Genomic DNA, 16,781 nt, shown 5'->3' with positions numbered 1-16,781 from the left:
CCTTTGCTGCAGGACACCTGTTTCCTTTAGAAGGAAGCAGGTGTCCAAGTGACAAGCGATTTCAATTCCAGTAATTAATCACTGAAATGTAGACTTCTGCATGAAAAATCTGTGTATACTGCAGTGATAAATACAAATGATTACAGGTTCATTTAAACTGCTAAAAATCTCCAAAGGCTGCACCAAAATAGAACTAACTCACTCTAACAGCTGACTAAAAAGCCGCAGAAAACAGTTTTAATTTAATCTCAGCGTGGCTCGCGGTGGATTACAGATTAATTACTCATTCTTGCAGGGCAGAGCAATGTCAGGTCCAATCCAGTGCAACTGCTTAGCAATCAAAGCGGGGTTATGTTGTTGTATCTGCATGTGCAACACCGTACATTCTCTTATTTCTGCAATAAAACTCAACTGACACACAATACGTACTCCCACGTACTCCAGATTCAGGTGAAAGGTGATAATGATCATCATATAATTAAAACAGTGTCATCAAAGGTCTTCCTGCTGATGTAAACTGTATGAAAGGTTTCATGTAACAGTGGAGGAATAACTCTAACTGCAAAGGTGGCTTCTGAAGATCAGCTTTTTTTTAATATAGTTTAATGAAGGTTTTATCAGAAAGGCTTTGTCGTCCATAACTTCCTCTTGGCTCCTGTCCATTCATATATTTTACTGTTTCCCTCAATTATCCCATCAGTTTAAAATCTAAAAAGGCAGCTCCTTTCTGGTTCACTTAATCCAATTATATACGCCTAAAGCTACCACTCCTCTCTCTTCCCACACACACTAATCGCTAATCACCATCCATGTTTTATCAGTCCAATTAGCTGCACCTGTAACATGCTGATTCCAGCTCCTGCAGCTGATGCCAGCAATTGAGCCACCACCTTCCCAGCAAGACTCCATACCGGAAATATTCCAAATAATCTAATCAGCGTTTTCTCAGCTGCACTTTGCATCCATGAACTAGTCTCCAAATTTAAGACGCTGTAATTAAATCAAACATGAACAATTCTATCCATCCATTTTCTTCCTCTCATTGCCTCCCAGTTGGACGTGCCTGAAAAAAAAACTCCAAAAGAAGGGTTTTTTTTTTTTTACAGTCATTTTGACCAAATGCCCGAACCACCTCAGATGGAGCCATTTGACACAAAGGAGCAGTGACTCTACTCTGATCTCCCTCCAGATGCCTGAGCTCCTCACCCCTAACTTTAAGGCTTGCCCACAGCCATCCTACAAATGAAACCCATTTCAGCCGCTCGTATCTGCAATCTCAAACCCAGAACTCATGACCATAGGTCCGCTGGAATGAAGACTGACTGGTAAATCAAGAGCTTTGCCTTCGGACTCAGCTCCCTCTTCACCACAACAGTCCAGTAAAATAGCCACATTACTGCTGCTGCTATGCCAATCTGTCTGTCCATCATATGTTCCACTTTCCCACCATTCATGAACAAGATCCCAAGATTCTTAAACTCCTTTACTTGAGGCAGCGGCTCACCCCCAAACCCAAAGGGGAGCAATCCATCGGTTTCCAGCCTCGGCTAGAAAATGGAGCTGTTGTATGGCATTACCTTTCATGAACAAACCATTTTCACAGTAATAGCAGTTAAAGTAAGACACAGTAGCTAAAGCTGCTTGTAATTTCAGCCAACAATAAAATTAAGTGGACTGTGCTTCATATCCAGCCTGGCACTTTAAAACCAGATAGAAATACTGTAGCCTTAGTAAGTGTTCTAATTATTAAAAAGAACGATTTGCAATATTTAGTATTATTACTTTTGAACTATTCTAGCAGATTCACAAACAAAGGCAAAATTTTGTGAATGTAGCAGCTGAAATATAAGCTGCATTTTCTCATATCAAAGACAAGAGTGCAGCCTGAGAGTCGGGCGCTTTTTCGAGAGGGTTCGTAAATGCACAATGAAAAGCTGAACGTCTGACCCAGACACAGTCCAGCGTACAATGACAGCACTCAGAGAGCACTGGCTGTTTTTTAAAAGGGGTCCTCAGATCTGTGTGGTGCCATCTCTTTCACTTCAGTGTGTTCCACTGTATTTACCATTCCCTGTGTAATGAACATGCTTTGCAGCGCAATGGTGGGCATCGGCGGGGGCCACGATGCAGGAGTCAGTCTAACAGATTGTGACAGATTCTACTCAGTCGCAAAAAAATGCTGTTTTACAATGGTTAGCGTGTGTAGATGTAAATGAAAGTGACACGTATAGCTGACATGTACCTTCGACTTCAGTGGTAGCCCGACCACGCTCAAAGGTGCAGCTATGAGCGGCCAGAGATGTAAACAGGCAGCTCGGCACCTTGGTACTTACATTTTTGTTTCTAACTAGGTCAGACTGCACCAGCTGAGCTGAGCTGCTGTTGCACCGCAAATGCCAATCTCTCTCTTATTTTTCACTTTAATTCTGTAGGAGCTATTTGAGATAAATATTACAGCTACAGCGTTTTATTTTGAAAAGGCATAAAAATGGATATGTATCAAAGAAGAGTAGCATATGCTTTTTAATCTTAGATCTGTAGAGATGTGTGGACGTAATCCTGAGAAATGTATTAAGAGTAAAACTACATAACCAGCATGAAATGTTCAAAAATATGAAGATCAAATAGGGGTAAGAGGTGCACATAGTGTGCCTCCTTTTTGTCAAGGTATTCACTAGAAATATGGGTCACACTGGCCGAGTCTTCATACAGACACACCCAAACACCATGACAGTCTGACCTTGATGAGGCAGCGTCTGGAAGAGGGATGGTGATTGGTGGATAATAAAGCAGGCCAGGAACCCATCAAGCTTCATCAGCATGGAATCAGCGCTCAAAGTGCTTCTATCGCACCAAGGTTTCTGAGCACACTTTAGAATACGGCCCTTAATTTATAGAAATCCAAGGTAAAAACGGCAGCAGTAAAGAGCATTAGAAAAATATATTAAACTGTTGACACAGGCAAAGTGGTTTATGTATGCAGGCGAAACAGAGGGAACCATGCCTCGACAGTTTTCCAGTGATACAGGATTGGTAGGACACTCTGGTGCTAAACAGTCTGGAAGGTTGTCAGCTGATTTCTTCATCTTTGGAAGCTGTTCTTTGCTTGCACATTTGAGTATCGTGAGCATTTATAAAGCCTGGCCTGTCGATGTTAAAAGAACAATATGTCTCACAATGTGTTTAGCTGTTGGGGATCCAAGTCTGATGTGACTTGGATCAGTTCATGCAACATCAGAAGAACCAGTGGATGGAAAGTCAGCTTGCCTGTGACGTTCGACTCTGCGATCCAAGTCACTGCTGGGTGAGCATACTGCAGAGGCAGATGGTAACTGGCCATGTATAACCCTTAAAAACTTCAGTGCGCATTTCACATGTCACTAAGATCCCCATTTTAGTTGGGTGTGTATACTGTTACATTTCCTGACAAATGAAACAACAAGTGTTTTTATACCTTTAACTTATTGCCTATAGAAGACAGGAGAAAATATGAGACTTTTTAATATCATCTCAGGCATTTTTGTGGGGAAACTGAATTCCATCATTTTACTTCACTTCTATACTGAGCCATATATTCTCTCCTACACTTTAATCTATGCTAATCAAAGACAAGCACTGTAATGGCGGTAGCTTAAAAGGGGAAACTGAAGCGTGTTTTACAATTCCAGAAAGTCAGTCTGGATGAAGAAAATGCATACATAAAATGCACACTGACTGAATGGCCTGAATTTTTCAATTTTATTAGTCCATGGCAGAATAAAAAACCCTGGCTGTCACAAAGATTACACACACCACACACACACACACTCGCAGCGAAAATGAGTGAAAGGGAGGGTGGGCAGTAAAGTGGCAGAGAGGCCTGTTAGCGAAGTGAAAGTGGTGGAAAAAGCATCTAGAGTTATCACCAAGGTAATTTAGTGGGTCTGTAAGAGGCACTGAGTACCATCTCATGTCAGTGTCACTGAATCTTTTACGTGTGTATATGTGTGCAGTATTTTTATTATATAGATGTTTTTTACTGCTCTACCCAAACATATCAGGCTTCTGATGTGCGGATGAATTATTTCAGAGAAAGCTGTGGATTCCTTTATAAATAGACTAGAAAAATGAGTGTTTGCTCCCACATGTTAGCTATATTAGAGCTTCCCACCAGCCCAATGAGGATTAGCCATTATCAACACACTGAACACAATTCATCAGTGTTCCTGCAGTTTTAACAAAATCATATATTTGTCATGTTTAGACAGAAAATGACTCTTCGATAAGACTATGCAGTTTCTAATATGCATAATATCAGATGGTGATAAATAACTAAAAAGCCTAGGACCAGCTTAGATTAAAGAGAGAAATGCATTAATGAGTAAATGAGTGTTTGCAAGCGCACTGAGCAGTCTTTTCAGGGGATGTGCAGGCCACTGCTTTGATGGGGCCCTCGGTATTCCTGTCACGCCCAAGGCCCTATCCATTACAGCTCATTACCCGAGGAGAGAATGAAAGAGAGGAGACCCTTGGCCATGCTCGCTAGGGCTCACAGTGGACCCAGCAGGGTTAAACATCAACCCAGCCATGAAACCCCACCAGCTGGGTAGGTGTCAACACCACTAGAATTGCTCCGGGGATGATTCTGTTACAAATTGTACAGATTGCAACATGATTATAGCAGCAATATATAGAAAAGCTCCCTGGAATACACCAAAACGAATGCCTAACTAATTTGGTGCAATTAAATTACGTGCATTCAGCCCATTTACTATAAAAAGTGAAGGATGTATGTGTTACTTCAAGGGAAAAATAACAAGCAAAAGGTTTTCTGAGCCAGGAAAAAGAACAAAGGCCATATTAATCTGCACATATGCATTTCTTAACGGGACCTTCAATTGCAAAGATTTCTTGAATTTGTTTGAGTACCGAGAAAAGGTCGGGGAATGTTTTGCCAGTTCCATCTGTAATTTGTTCAGTTTACAAACTTCACTGCAGTGTACAGCATGCTCACCTTAATAAACCTTTCTTCAATTAATTTGAATGTATTTCATTTAATTAATACTAATTTGAATTGTAAGAAATGTAGATAAATGCTTCCACGAACATTTTCATCTAAAATCGTCAACAGCAAAACTGATTTCAGTTGTACCTCCTGCTATGACCCTCAGACGTAAAAAAAAAAAACTTTGTTCTTGAATGTTTTCAAAAGTCACTTTCTTTCACAAAGTTTGTGCTGGTGTTTGTTGTATGTTCAAGTGTTTGAACCACAGACACGGCAGCGCAGCAACTGAACCAGCCTCATTCAGGAGACTGTTTATCGTATTTAAGGTAATGAAGCTACTTGAGGGACAGCGTGTGCCACAAGGTCTAACACAATTTACAAAACTTGTTATGTCTGACTCTGAAAGAACATTTAAAACAGAAAAACAGAAGAAAAAAAACACACACACTTGTGCTGGTGTGTCAGAACCTCAAAACTGAATAGCTATCTCTGTCCTTGAAATAAATGAAGAGCACTTAGTTTATGAAAACATGACAAATGAACCTTCTCAAGACATCCACCTTTAGCTGAGCACATAAACAACAGTGCCTTATTCCAGAATTAACAAAATGTAATCTCAAATAGAAAGATGCAATGAAACCTTATATTCATCACTAAATCAAAGTATGTTTTGAGATGGTTCTTTCAAATGTATGGTTTATATGGGATCGAACCTAATAATAAGTGAAAGCTGCTTTCTGTAAAACACATTTTTACCCTGAGAGCTCTGTTTCATCTACACCAAATCATGCTGATGCATTGTAAATGAGATAGCAAGCGGGGAAGGATGCCAAAGAGAGACGGAGAAAGATGCACTCTTGCTCTGTATAATTATACTGCTGCAATGAATATAATTAAAACACTGCTGTTGTTTCTTCTCCAGACTGGCAAAAAAATCTGTAACTGAGCATTTGATAGCTGTCGTTACTATGTACACTCGTTTTCCTGAACCCCTGAACTAACTGCGTGTGCGTACACTGTGCTAGAAATCATCATCGATAATCACTGGATCAACATTCAAGAAGATCATGCAGCCAGCGAATGAATAAGTGCATGAATTAGATGATTCAGGAATGTAGCATCTAATTTCTTCTAGTTTCTGGGTGTTATTTGCTCCTGTTGCTGTGGGCTCATTTTCCCCTGCGCCTCTGTAGATAAAGTACAACCATGACTAGAAAAGGACAGGTTCTCACAAACCTGGAATCATCATGTTGCACATGTTTCCAAGTGACTCTAGGTGTTACCAATGCTGGGAAACAAATGGTGATTGTACATACTTCAGATATTTCACTACTTACATGTTAGTTTTCAGCCTTTTTCTTATCCACTCTGTGTAAACACTGCCTGCAGTTCAGTTGAAAAGTCACACATTTTTTGTGACATAACAGCTGGGTCACTTTTGGCTTCCCAGTTGTGCTAGGGAGTGCAAATGTTTATTTATTTATTTGTTTGTTTTTTAACAGGGTCTGGTTGTGCAAATTGACCTTTTTTTTAAATGCAGAGTGCGATAAAATATAATTTTAAGCTTAGATTTGGTGAAGCTCCCCAACAGGATGGCATGTCACAGATAAATACAGGGGGTCCTCAACTTATGTCGGAGTTCCTTCCCTACTGCCCGACATAAGACGATTTTTGTCGTAACTCTGAACTCCAGCTAAAATGTAAATGAAGCCCTCATATGCATCACGATATCGATTAGTTCTTTGGAAAAGCCATGTATACCAATGACTTTCATGCATGTATGAGTCATTTTACATAAGATAACAGAATATGTTGCACTGTTTTTACAACTTGATCTACTTGGTCACGTTTGAGAGCCATAATGAAGGGCAAAAATTTAGCAAATGTAGCACAATCCAAGTTGGCGTACAACCGGCGAATGCAAAAAAACCTGTCTTATAATGTAGCGTGACAACGCATTCATCCCCTCCGCTCACCAACTAGTTCCACGTAACCAGTTCCAACATAATGACAAAACGCCGTATGTCGTAAACTGAGGACCCGCCATAACCAATTCCGACGTAAAACGAAACACCATAGGTCGAGGACGTTGTAAAACGAGGACTCCCTGTACTTCAAGGGCTGTCAGAAAGTTGAAAGTCTGGCAATTCTTTGTGATTCTGGATGCGATACAGGGTGACATTTTGTTGATTTCTCAAAAGATAACATGCCGGCAGGTTTCACAGTTCAGAGGGTTAAGGGCACATGCGATCAACAAGTGTGACTCCTTCAGCATCAGCATTGGAATAAAGTAAACAAAGAGCTGAGGAAGAGTTGGTAAATTTTCCCAAACAATGGGCAGACAACAGAGATGGGAGCGTGCAATTGATGATGAATGTTAACAAGGGAACTAGACGAGAGGCGAGGTGGAGATTGTTGGTGAGGTTGCATAAAATAAAGTAGAGGAGGGCAGAGAGAAGGAGGAGGAGAATCTAGGGAGAAATCTGTGAGCGCCGGACTGGGTTTAATGTAGCAGAAATCCACCAGCGAACTACTGCCCCAAACATAACAATTAGCACGAGAGAAGCAAATAAAAAGGGACCAAAGTGACAAATGATAGCCAAGCAGAAATGGTCCAGAGAGACAGAGAGAAAGCAGAAAAGAGAAAGCAGAAAAAGCCAGAGTGGCATGTATATGAAGGGTTGATAGATGCTGGATGCTGGGAGTGCAGAAGAGAAGATTGGTAAGTAAGTGAATGAGATGTGGAGGGAGATGGGAAGAGGATAAAGGAACGAAGGGAAGGAGCAATAGAAAAGGTTGGATATTACAGTCAGACCACCGGGGGAATGTTTACAGAATTTAATAACTCTAAATGTCATCACTTTATTGGATTTATGGATGGATGTCTCTCTCCCTCACTATGCCGCTCTTCTTCAATCATTCATTCTCTCTCTGACACACACACATATATACGCTCCATCGCCCCCACCTGCAACAATTTCCATGGTACCCATCGGTACAGTTTTATGGAAAAATGACAGGGCTCTGGAATCCTGTTACCGACAAGCATTCAGAGTTACAAGGTAAAGCTCCTTACAGCAGATACCACCACTCCACTACTTCATATGGCCGCTAAAATTGCACCTTTACGGTTTTCAATCCAAATAAAAGCTAAAGTGGGAGAAGGAATGAACATACAACTCCTAAATCCATACTGACACTAACAATGACTTCATGTTTTTCCAAATTTTGCTTAAACCTATGAGCACCAGGCTATTTTCCGGGTAATTTCACTACTTTTACTTTTTAGCAGCTATCTTCGTCAATACTCTTACATGCTGTGTCTTGTTCTTCAACATAAAGTTATGCAGAACATCCACATCCATTTTGATATGATAATACTTGCAGATTTGGCTGTACATTATCTTTACATCAAGTAAAGAAACAATGTGTTCTGAAACTAATATGTTTTATACCCATCTCACCATAATAATGCCAGCAGTAGTGATATCTTTTCTTGACTGTGTAGGGGAGATTGTTTGGAATCTGCCAATATGACAGGATACTCTAAATGTCACGACTTTATTCACTGAAGTGTTAACATACAGTAGCCTACTTGCAGTGGTGGCAAACCAGGCCATATATTTCCACGCTATTATTGCATCGGAAAGATCTTAACCCATCTATGCAATGAGCAGTTAATGAGGAATTCAAACTGGGTGTGGAGAGCTGGAAGCAGAATCTAACTATGATTCAATTTCATGTAAATTCAAATTCATTTTTTCTCCCCAAAATCTCATCACACAGACATGCAACCAGCGTTGTTAAAAAGGTCAAGTCGTGCGGTTTCATTCGATATGTGCTACAACTCGCTGCAAAAAACACTCTGAGAGCAATTCAGCTGAGAAAGCGTGACCGTTGCGCTGTAAGGCTGAAGAACCTTTGCTTAAATACAGCAAAAATGGCTATGAGAAGAAGTGCCTGTTATCTCAGAACGCCATGCAAAAATGAGAGTTTATCTTACCATGTAGATTTGGTATGTTTGAAGTGTGTGTCCCTGGAATTTTCATGTCTAAATGAGGAAATGTTCCAGAGCTGCACCTACCACTACACACAGTGAGGTCATTTTCTTCCTGGAAGTGTACGTAGGTTTTAATGGCTTGCACAGGAGTTTGTAATTATACACCAATTGCATGTGGAGTTCTGTCTTTAAATGAGACTATTTTTAAATGAAATAATGGACCTAAAAAGGAAACAAGGTTGTCTTTCTGCTTTGTAGTGTGTGGCTAGTATATAAATAAATGAAATGTGAAAATAATTCTGAATAATGAGCATGTTTTTGGACACTGACATATTAAGTCCTAATGGGTCCACGCTACTGTTCATCCAGAACCCTGTACTTTAGCTTGGTGCTATTATATAATAGGTTGTTGCTAGAGGTACGGACCCGTACCCGTAGCCTGTGGCCTACAGATACGGCACTTTCCATTTGCCAATCAGATACGCGAGATCTGGTCACGTGACTCCCGGTAGACGCTAGAGGTACGGACCCTAAACCTGACCCTAACTGTTAGAGTTGAATTTGAGAATATATTTATCATAATCAAGCCCTAGGGCATTAACTGATTGTATATAGTGTCTTTATAGAATAATCTTCATTACATACCCACACACACACATCTTGCTCCTCTAGTCAGTATATTTCCACTCTTACAGCTTAGCACACCCCCTTGTGTAACTCGAGCTATTTCTTATCTTATGCTATGTTTTCGTTTCTGCTTGTGTATAAAATAAACTTCGTATGGGAGCAGTCTTTGTAGCTCGCACTAATGTGTCTTGTTACACTGTGCTGTTACCCTTGCAAGTAAAAAGTTACAGTCTCCGTGTCTTTCTGGTTCGGTGAATATCTTCATTTGATATGTGGGAGCTCTCAGCGGAGCTACACTCTGACATATAACTTGGTCCTTCGAGCCGGATCCGAGGATTCCTTCCCGACGTCGAGGAGAGCCGACACCGAAGTCTGTCGACAGCGATCGTCGCCAAGCAGCGAGATCTGAAAATCCTGGGACGTGAATTCGTGGCCAGGTCGGTGAAAGGAAAAGCGGTCCCTCGGCGCTGGGTGTGAATCCAAGGATCCGATCCAGGAAGTGACACCGATCAGAACCACGGGTGAGAAAGAGATTCCGCTAGCATGATAAAAGAGATTCCGCCGACATAAGGAAAGAGATTCCATCGGCAAGGTGTACACAGGTGTGAGTGTAAAGATTCCGCTGACATAAGGAAAGAGATTCCGTCGGCAAGGTGTACACGGTGTGAGTGTAAAGATTCCGCCGACATAAGGAAAGAGATTCCGTCGGCAAGGTGTACACGGTGTGAATGTGAAGAGTGATTGAGAACTTCAAGCATATTATAAGGTCTAGAATACCTTGCTGAATTTCTGATTTATTATTTTCCTTGTTGTTGACGACGTACTGGTGACAAGGGGATTAAGGGCGAGCTAGACTCATAAAAACTAACACCGCTGCAGCTTATCTGCAGTAGAAGGATGTGTTAGTGTCCTCCCGTTGTCTCGTGCCAGAGAACTCAACAACAAGCAGCTATGGGACAAAAACAAAGCGTATTAGAAGGCGATGAGAAATTTATGGAAGGACATGTGGAAGAATCAGGAAAAATAAGTCAAAAAGACGGAGAAAGAAACATACTTTCTCAGGCAAATTAGATGAGAGAGACATCTTAGAACTCCATATTAAAATAAAAACTGAAATCCTTCAGATAAAGAGTGGAAAAAAAAAAAAAGCGCAGAAAGGATGCCAATACACCTGGGAACCTAAGGAGCTGTTCGAGGGAGACCGAAGTCTGTGCACAGCCCCCTGAAACTAGGTTTGGGGATGAAAGCCCTCCGTGGTTGAATTCCACGTCGGCCGGTTAAAACCCTGTCCGGGTTCTGCGGGGTTCCAGGTTGACGGCATCCGAACAAAGCGCTTTTTTTTTTTTTTTTTTTTTTTTTTTTTTTTTTTTTGGACTTTCCAGATTTTATTGGTTTTGTACACAAAAATCAGAGTTTTGCTTCCATCTGGTGAAACGGAGGAACCTGTTAGGCGGTGGGGACAGGTGTTCCCTGGGGCATCACAGGAACCTCAGGCTTGGCCCCCTTCTGTTCAGACATGGGTGTGGTGGGGAGGGTCTCCTCTTTGGGTTCCACAATGCTGACATGGTCTGGGAGGGGCTTCTTAGGACCGATTTTCCCGCTGGGGTCCCACGGCAGCATGATCTTCACCTTGATGCCCAGAACACCCTGCCTCAGCAGAACGTGGCGGACCGCCGTGTCCACGTAGTAGTTCACTGGATCTCCACTGTGGATCATCAGACCGTCCACAAACTTCATGGATTTGGCCCTCTGACCTCTGAGCTTCCCAGAAACCACCACCTCACAGCCCTTAGCCCCGCTCTCCATGATGAACCTCAGCACTCCATAGCAGGCCCTGCGGACAGCCAGACCTCCCAGCAGTTTGTAGCGCAGAGACTCAGCCTGGGCGATGGCACAGAGCCCCCTAGTGGCCACCTTCTCAGCATACAGCTCCACGCTGCCCTCGGGGAAGCCGAACCTCTTCTGGACCACAGCAGTCAGCTCTCTGATGCGACGGCCTTTTTCTCCCAGAACATTCTGGGTCCTTGTGGCCAGGATGATGATCTCGGTTCTGGTGGGAGTCACTCGGACCTCCACACCAGAATACCCATCCTCAGCCAGCTCACGAGTCAGGAACTCGTTCAGCTCGGCCTTGAAGATGCCGTCAGCGACAAACTTCCTAATGTGTCTTGTTACACTGTGCTGTTACCCTTGCAAGTAAAAAGTTACAGTCTCCGTGTCTTTCTGGTTCGGTGAATATCTTCATTTGATATGTGGGAGCTCTCAGCGGAGCTACACTCTGACACTAACACTAACCCTAACCTTAACCTTTGCTTACCTTTCAACAGTTTGCAGTGGTTAGCAGCTTCTTGACTTGCGAGACTTGCGTACGGGTCCGTATCTGTCTGGCAAATGGAAAGTGCCGTATCCGTAGCCCACAGGCTACGGGTACGGGTCCGTATCTGTAGACACTACCTATATAATACAGTCATCCATTGTCTGTCCCTCCTTATTTTGTTCAGGAGCCTCACTGACAGTATTCAGTGTAATGCAAGCAGAATGAACACATATGCAAAGACAAGAGAGACGGGATAAGGAAGAGAAATATGCATGTTGTAAATCGCTCCAGCTTTTCTATCCGTGTGCTGACATTCAGAGCTGAAGTCTGTGAGCGACAGCATAAAAGGCGGATGTGTTATGGAAGCAGTCTTTCCATAAAAGCACATGAGTCACTGGTGCCATGGCACTGAGAGCTGCAGCTACCTAAACACACACGCTCACAGACATACACAGTTATGCATGTATTTACAGACACGGAGTCACAAACACATCATCACAATCAGTCGGTTTCATTCAACCCCTGCTGTGGCCACAAAGTCCACACAGACAACTATTTCCATATCTTAGTAGGGGGCTGGCTTGGCAGTAGGGGAGGGGGGTTGGTACTGCTGACTGCAATGATGTCATAACTCATTTGTTTGAAACCTGCAGAGAGCTGCTTTTGTGCCTAAAGTATGTGTGTAATAATGCATTTATACAGATAGCAAGATTTCTACTAGAGGACGGAACAAAACGCTGTCAGTGCTGGCCCCAATTCAACATACACACACTAAAACACTTCCTGTTTGTGCAATTAGCAAGTCAAACATTACATAAATGCTCCTGAAATACATTGGTCAGTGGCATCTCGCAAAATACAATGTGGAGGACAGCCAAAGGCAAACACAACCGTCCTGTTAGCTGATGAATTAGTTTCTATCTCTCAAAGAAACAATCACTGTAAAACGCACATCTGCCAAGTTCTTGCTGAAAAAAAGCATGTTACGATCAACCCGACCAAACTTAACACAGCAGCGTCCAACCGAGGCACTCTGCTGTTGCTGGAAAATCTAAAAAGCCCACACATTGCAATCACTTTGATATTCATCAGCGTACACAGGCAAGGTCAGCGCTGAATCAGAGGGAGCAGCAGCTACAGTAGGAAGGGTCAGATAATCTCTGATACAAAGAAAGCGTGTCGAGCGGCTCAGAGATCAGAGAGCAACAAGAGGCTCACGGGCCGTGATCTGGTCAGGGCAAAAAACTCACAGCTACCAACAAGCGTCCAGTGTCAATAAGTTCTATCTTTTGCAACTGCAGAGCCAGACTATAAATGTGGACCAATGGTGCAAAAAAGTAAAAAGAAAAAAAACAGTAAATTAGGTATTAAGTTTGATATTCGTGGAGCAAATGTATTTTTTGGTTAATGGGTATCCATGATGGCACATAGAGTTGAAGATACCAACATTAAATTTGAACCATCTACCATATAATCATCCTATATTTTTGTTTGCCCTGCAAGTTCAAACTCCATTTTTTTTAAATTCAGTAACTCTTTTTTGATTGTGACTTAACATTAGAAATGTCAACAAATGTAGAGACACAAAGGGGCTGGTATTCTTTTGGAAGAAAATATGAAAATACTTGTTTATACTGATCAGCAACGCAAAGTGTAGGTCAGTAGGTAGACTACAGAGAGTTTGGGGTCACTTAGAAATGTCCTTATTTTTGAAAGAAAATCTGTTTTTTTCAATGAAGATAACATTAAATTATTCAGAGATACTGATTAGACATTGTCAATGTGGTAAATGACTATTCTAGCTTGAAACGGCTGATTTCTAATGGAATATCTACCAGTACATAGGGGTACAGAGGAACATTTCCAGCAGCCATCACTCCTCTGTTCTAATGCTACATTGTGGTAGCTAATGGTGTTGAATGATGATGAGAAAATTCTTGTGCATTTAAGTTAGCACATGAATAAAGGTGTGAGTTTTCATGGAGAACATGAAATTGTCTGTGCGACTCCAAATTTTGAAATGGCAGCGTATATATATACCATAAATTATTGGTAAGTGTATTCGCATGTCTAATGTAAAATGTTTGTTTAGTCAGCATTTCCGTCGGCATGTATAATGTAGAATATTGGAAACACACTGTCAAACCTTAAAGATCTGTCATTTGAGTGTTTCTCACACATGGTTGAACAACCTCTTTAAAAAAAGATCAGTTAAATTTACTTGATTTTATTTAAAATTACATGTTAAAACTCATATTGCACTGTATGATCTAAAAATGGTAACAGCAGATTTATTCAATTTTAACACAAACTCGTAGTTCTATGATAGTATTTTGCTTGTTCAAAATCTCTTTTTAAAATTATGTTATATAATAAAAGTTTTACACCTTATTATTTGTATTATAGCATCAGTAAACTACATTTATAGGTAATTTCATTGTTTTTTCACTTGTAAATATGCCTCAAAAAGCCCCAAACTGCACATGATCTCATGTGAAACTGAGGCTAGATACTGTATTTTAGTTATGCAAAATTGCTGTGTTTTATGAGATCATTACTTTCTGCTAGTTTACAGTATTGTTTGGCACCTCAACTGCCAGAATATTACCGCTGCTTATTGCATTTTTTTTTGCAATGATTACAAAACTGAAATTGCTTCGTCATTTCCAATTCACCACAGCTTGTGAACAGTGAAACCTGTACAATTTTCAAGGCTTTGCATTCCTTTACCCCAGTTACTCTGACTGAAACTGTAAAAGCAAGAGTTAAATCTGGACACACTCCTTATATCTCCAGATGAGACCTTGCATCAGAAAACAAAACGGCCCTAAAAATATAATAAGATTATATGATAGTCAGGTATACTAGTGTGTATTAATATAATGAAGTGTAAATTGATGTTTTCTTTATGCAAAATAACGACAATAAAAAGTGGTTCGTGTGTGGTGTCCGTGTGTATCCCCACACACTGCTGTGCTTCTGCTTTGTCAAAGACAGGAGTGTTCACTGAATGTCCAGCATCTGATTAACACAGCTGAATATTTCATTTTAGACGTCCAGCTGCTCCTCATCTGCAGGTCTCTCTCCTGAGAATGCCTCTGGCTATAAAGCCTAACAATGTCATCTCAGTTAACACACACAAAGAAAATGGATGTGTGTGTTCAGGTGACGCCCGCTCTCTCTGCAAATAACTAAAACAAAAATGCTTGCAGGACGTACATTGCTGGAAAACGCAACAACAATTTCTATCATAATTACTGCAAGGTAAATGATTAAACTCCAGCTCATTTGTAACTCTCTGCGGTCAGCATTTGAGATGTACAATGAATGCTAAATGTTCGCCGCATGCGCTGCATCCCTAACATTCAAGGCTGCACATCTGCACGCCAGGGAGTTTTCAGGCTATAGGATTCCCTCCCTCCCTCCTCCTCTCTCTTTCCTGCATCTCATCAGCTCCCTTCCCTCTTCTGCCACTTTCCAAGCCTGTCTTTCCTTTGCAACGTTTTCAGCCCTGTGGGGAGACTGCTCCCCGGCTGACAGGGAGTGTCACCGACTCCTCTCACAGCACATTATTCTTTCATTCTGCATCTTTTTCACGCTTTCCCCCTCTTTTCCACACAAACACAAACAGACGCACACACAAGAATCCTTGCCCATACAACATCCTGGAAAAGTGGAAACACCACAGTGGCATTTCTGTCTCCTACTGCATGAGTATATGTGTACATAGACCCACTATTATATAGGAGTCAAAGTGAGCATTTGCAGTTGAGGTGTGTGCAGTGTGTGTGTTTCTGTGTTAAAGATAAGATAAGACACCTCCTGGACATTCCAATTTCCTGTCCGATATTTGCCTTCTTCGCTGAGCGCTTTATCAGGAAAACACATAAATGCTGATAGGTTAGGAAACCTTACTACTGTTTGAAAAATAGAGACGAGGGAGGGGGAGAGAGAGAGAGAGAGAAGAGAGTGAAACTGGAGAGTGATGAGTTTGAAATGGATAGAAGGGAGTGAGATTAGAAACACAGAAGCTATAAAAAAAAAAAAGAAAAAGGAAAAAAGCAAGCAGAAGCGGGAAAGAGAATGAGAAAAGACAGCGGGACAAAGAAGAGGAGGTGAGCTCATTTTGTCCGACTGCACCAGAGGAACAGTTCACCATGTTCCGCACTGAACAATTGCTAGTGTTCCCTTGTGATAGTTTGACAGTGATGTTAATGCCTCATTAAAAGTATGAAGAGAGGCAGTAACTCAGCACCGAGTTTTGAAATCGAAAGCCATAGAACATCTCTTCAAACGCGGCACCTCCGTTAATTAAAACTCGCAGATGGACACCTTGGCTTTTTCCCAGAGACAGAAAACATAGGTGCTGGGAGTGATAGCTGTTGGTCGCGCACGCACAAAAAGACTATCAAAAATCCTGAGCGAGCAGGAGGCATGATGATGATGATGATGGGTCAACAGAGCCTGGTCTGGAGTCCTAATTGACATCGTTAGGCAGGGGGCAAATGATTGCCAAGTGGCTGAACTTCCGCGGAAATTTGAAGTTATCAGGAACTGGCAATTATCACAGCCAGAAGCAAAGCATTAATATATGGGGAGCACTGTAGGCAGAAGATTTAACATACCAGTAGATGTGTATGGTACAGACTCTGAGACCAAGAATGATGACATTTAACAGAAATGTATTTTTATTTATTTTTATCATCATAAAATGTCTCATTTCAGGCGATATCTGTGATTACTGATAAAGTTTTATTACCTATTTTCAATAAAAACAGGAAGATAAAAGATTTATTATGAATTTAACCATCACACATGATGGTGAAAAGTGCTTGGATGCTGATTAATTTCCA

At 41.5% G+C, this 16,781-nt stretch overlaps 2 protein-coding genes across 10 annotated transcripts in view; both read right to left on the bottom strand.

The window, feature by feature from the left end:
• The window catches only part of dab2ipb (DAB2 interacting protein b), a 193,140-nt gene that overhangs the window by 69,846 nt on the left and 106,513 nt on the right, over positions 1 to 16,781 (bottom strand). The window lies entirely within an intron of this gene.
• Positions 10,986 to 16,087, bottom strand: LOC127530944 (40S ribosomal protein S3-like). The gene is made up of 2 exons (XM_051938934.1): positions 16,064 to 16,087; positions 10,986 to 11,792 (listed from the first exon to the last, which is right to left on the bottom strand). Exons 1-2 carry the CDS (start codon positions 16,085 to 16,087, stop codon positions 11,058 to 11,060), a joined length of 759 nt encoding a protein of 252 aa, XP_051794894.1. The 3' UTR covers positions 10,986 to 11,057.

The sequence above is a fragment of the Acanthochromis polyacanthus genome, chromosome 18, assembly GCF_021347895.1.
Source record: "Acanthochromis polyacanthus isolate Apoly-LR-REF ecotype Palm Island chromosome 18, KAUST_Apoly_ChrSc, whole genome shotgun sequence".
Classification (NCBI taxonomy): Eukaryota; Metazoa; Chordata; class Actinopteri; family Pomacentridae; genus Acanthochromis; species Acanthochromis polyacanthus.
The sequence above is the reverse complement of the archived record's forward strand: the minus strand, read 5'-3'. Positions and strand labels throughout refer to the sequence as shown.

Coding starts and splice junctions, on each gene's coding strand:
- LOC127530944 (XM_051938934.1), bottom strand. CDS start 16,087: ATGGTGAACTGTTCCTCTGGTGCA. Junction 11,793..16,063: donor TGAACTGTTCCTCTGGTGCA/GTCGGACAAAAT, acceptor CAAGGGTAACAG/CACAGTGTAACAAGACACAT.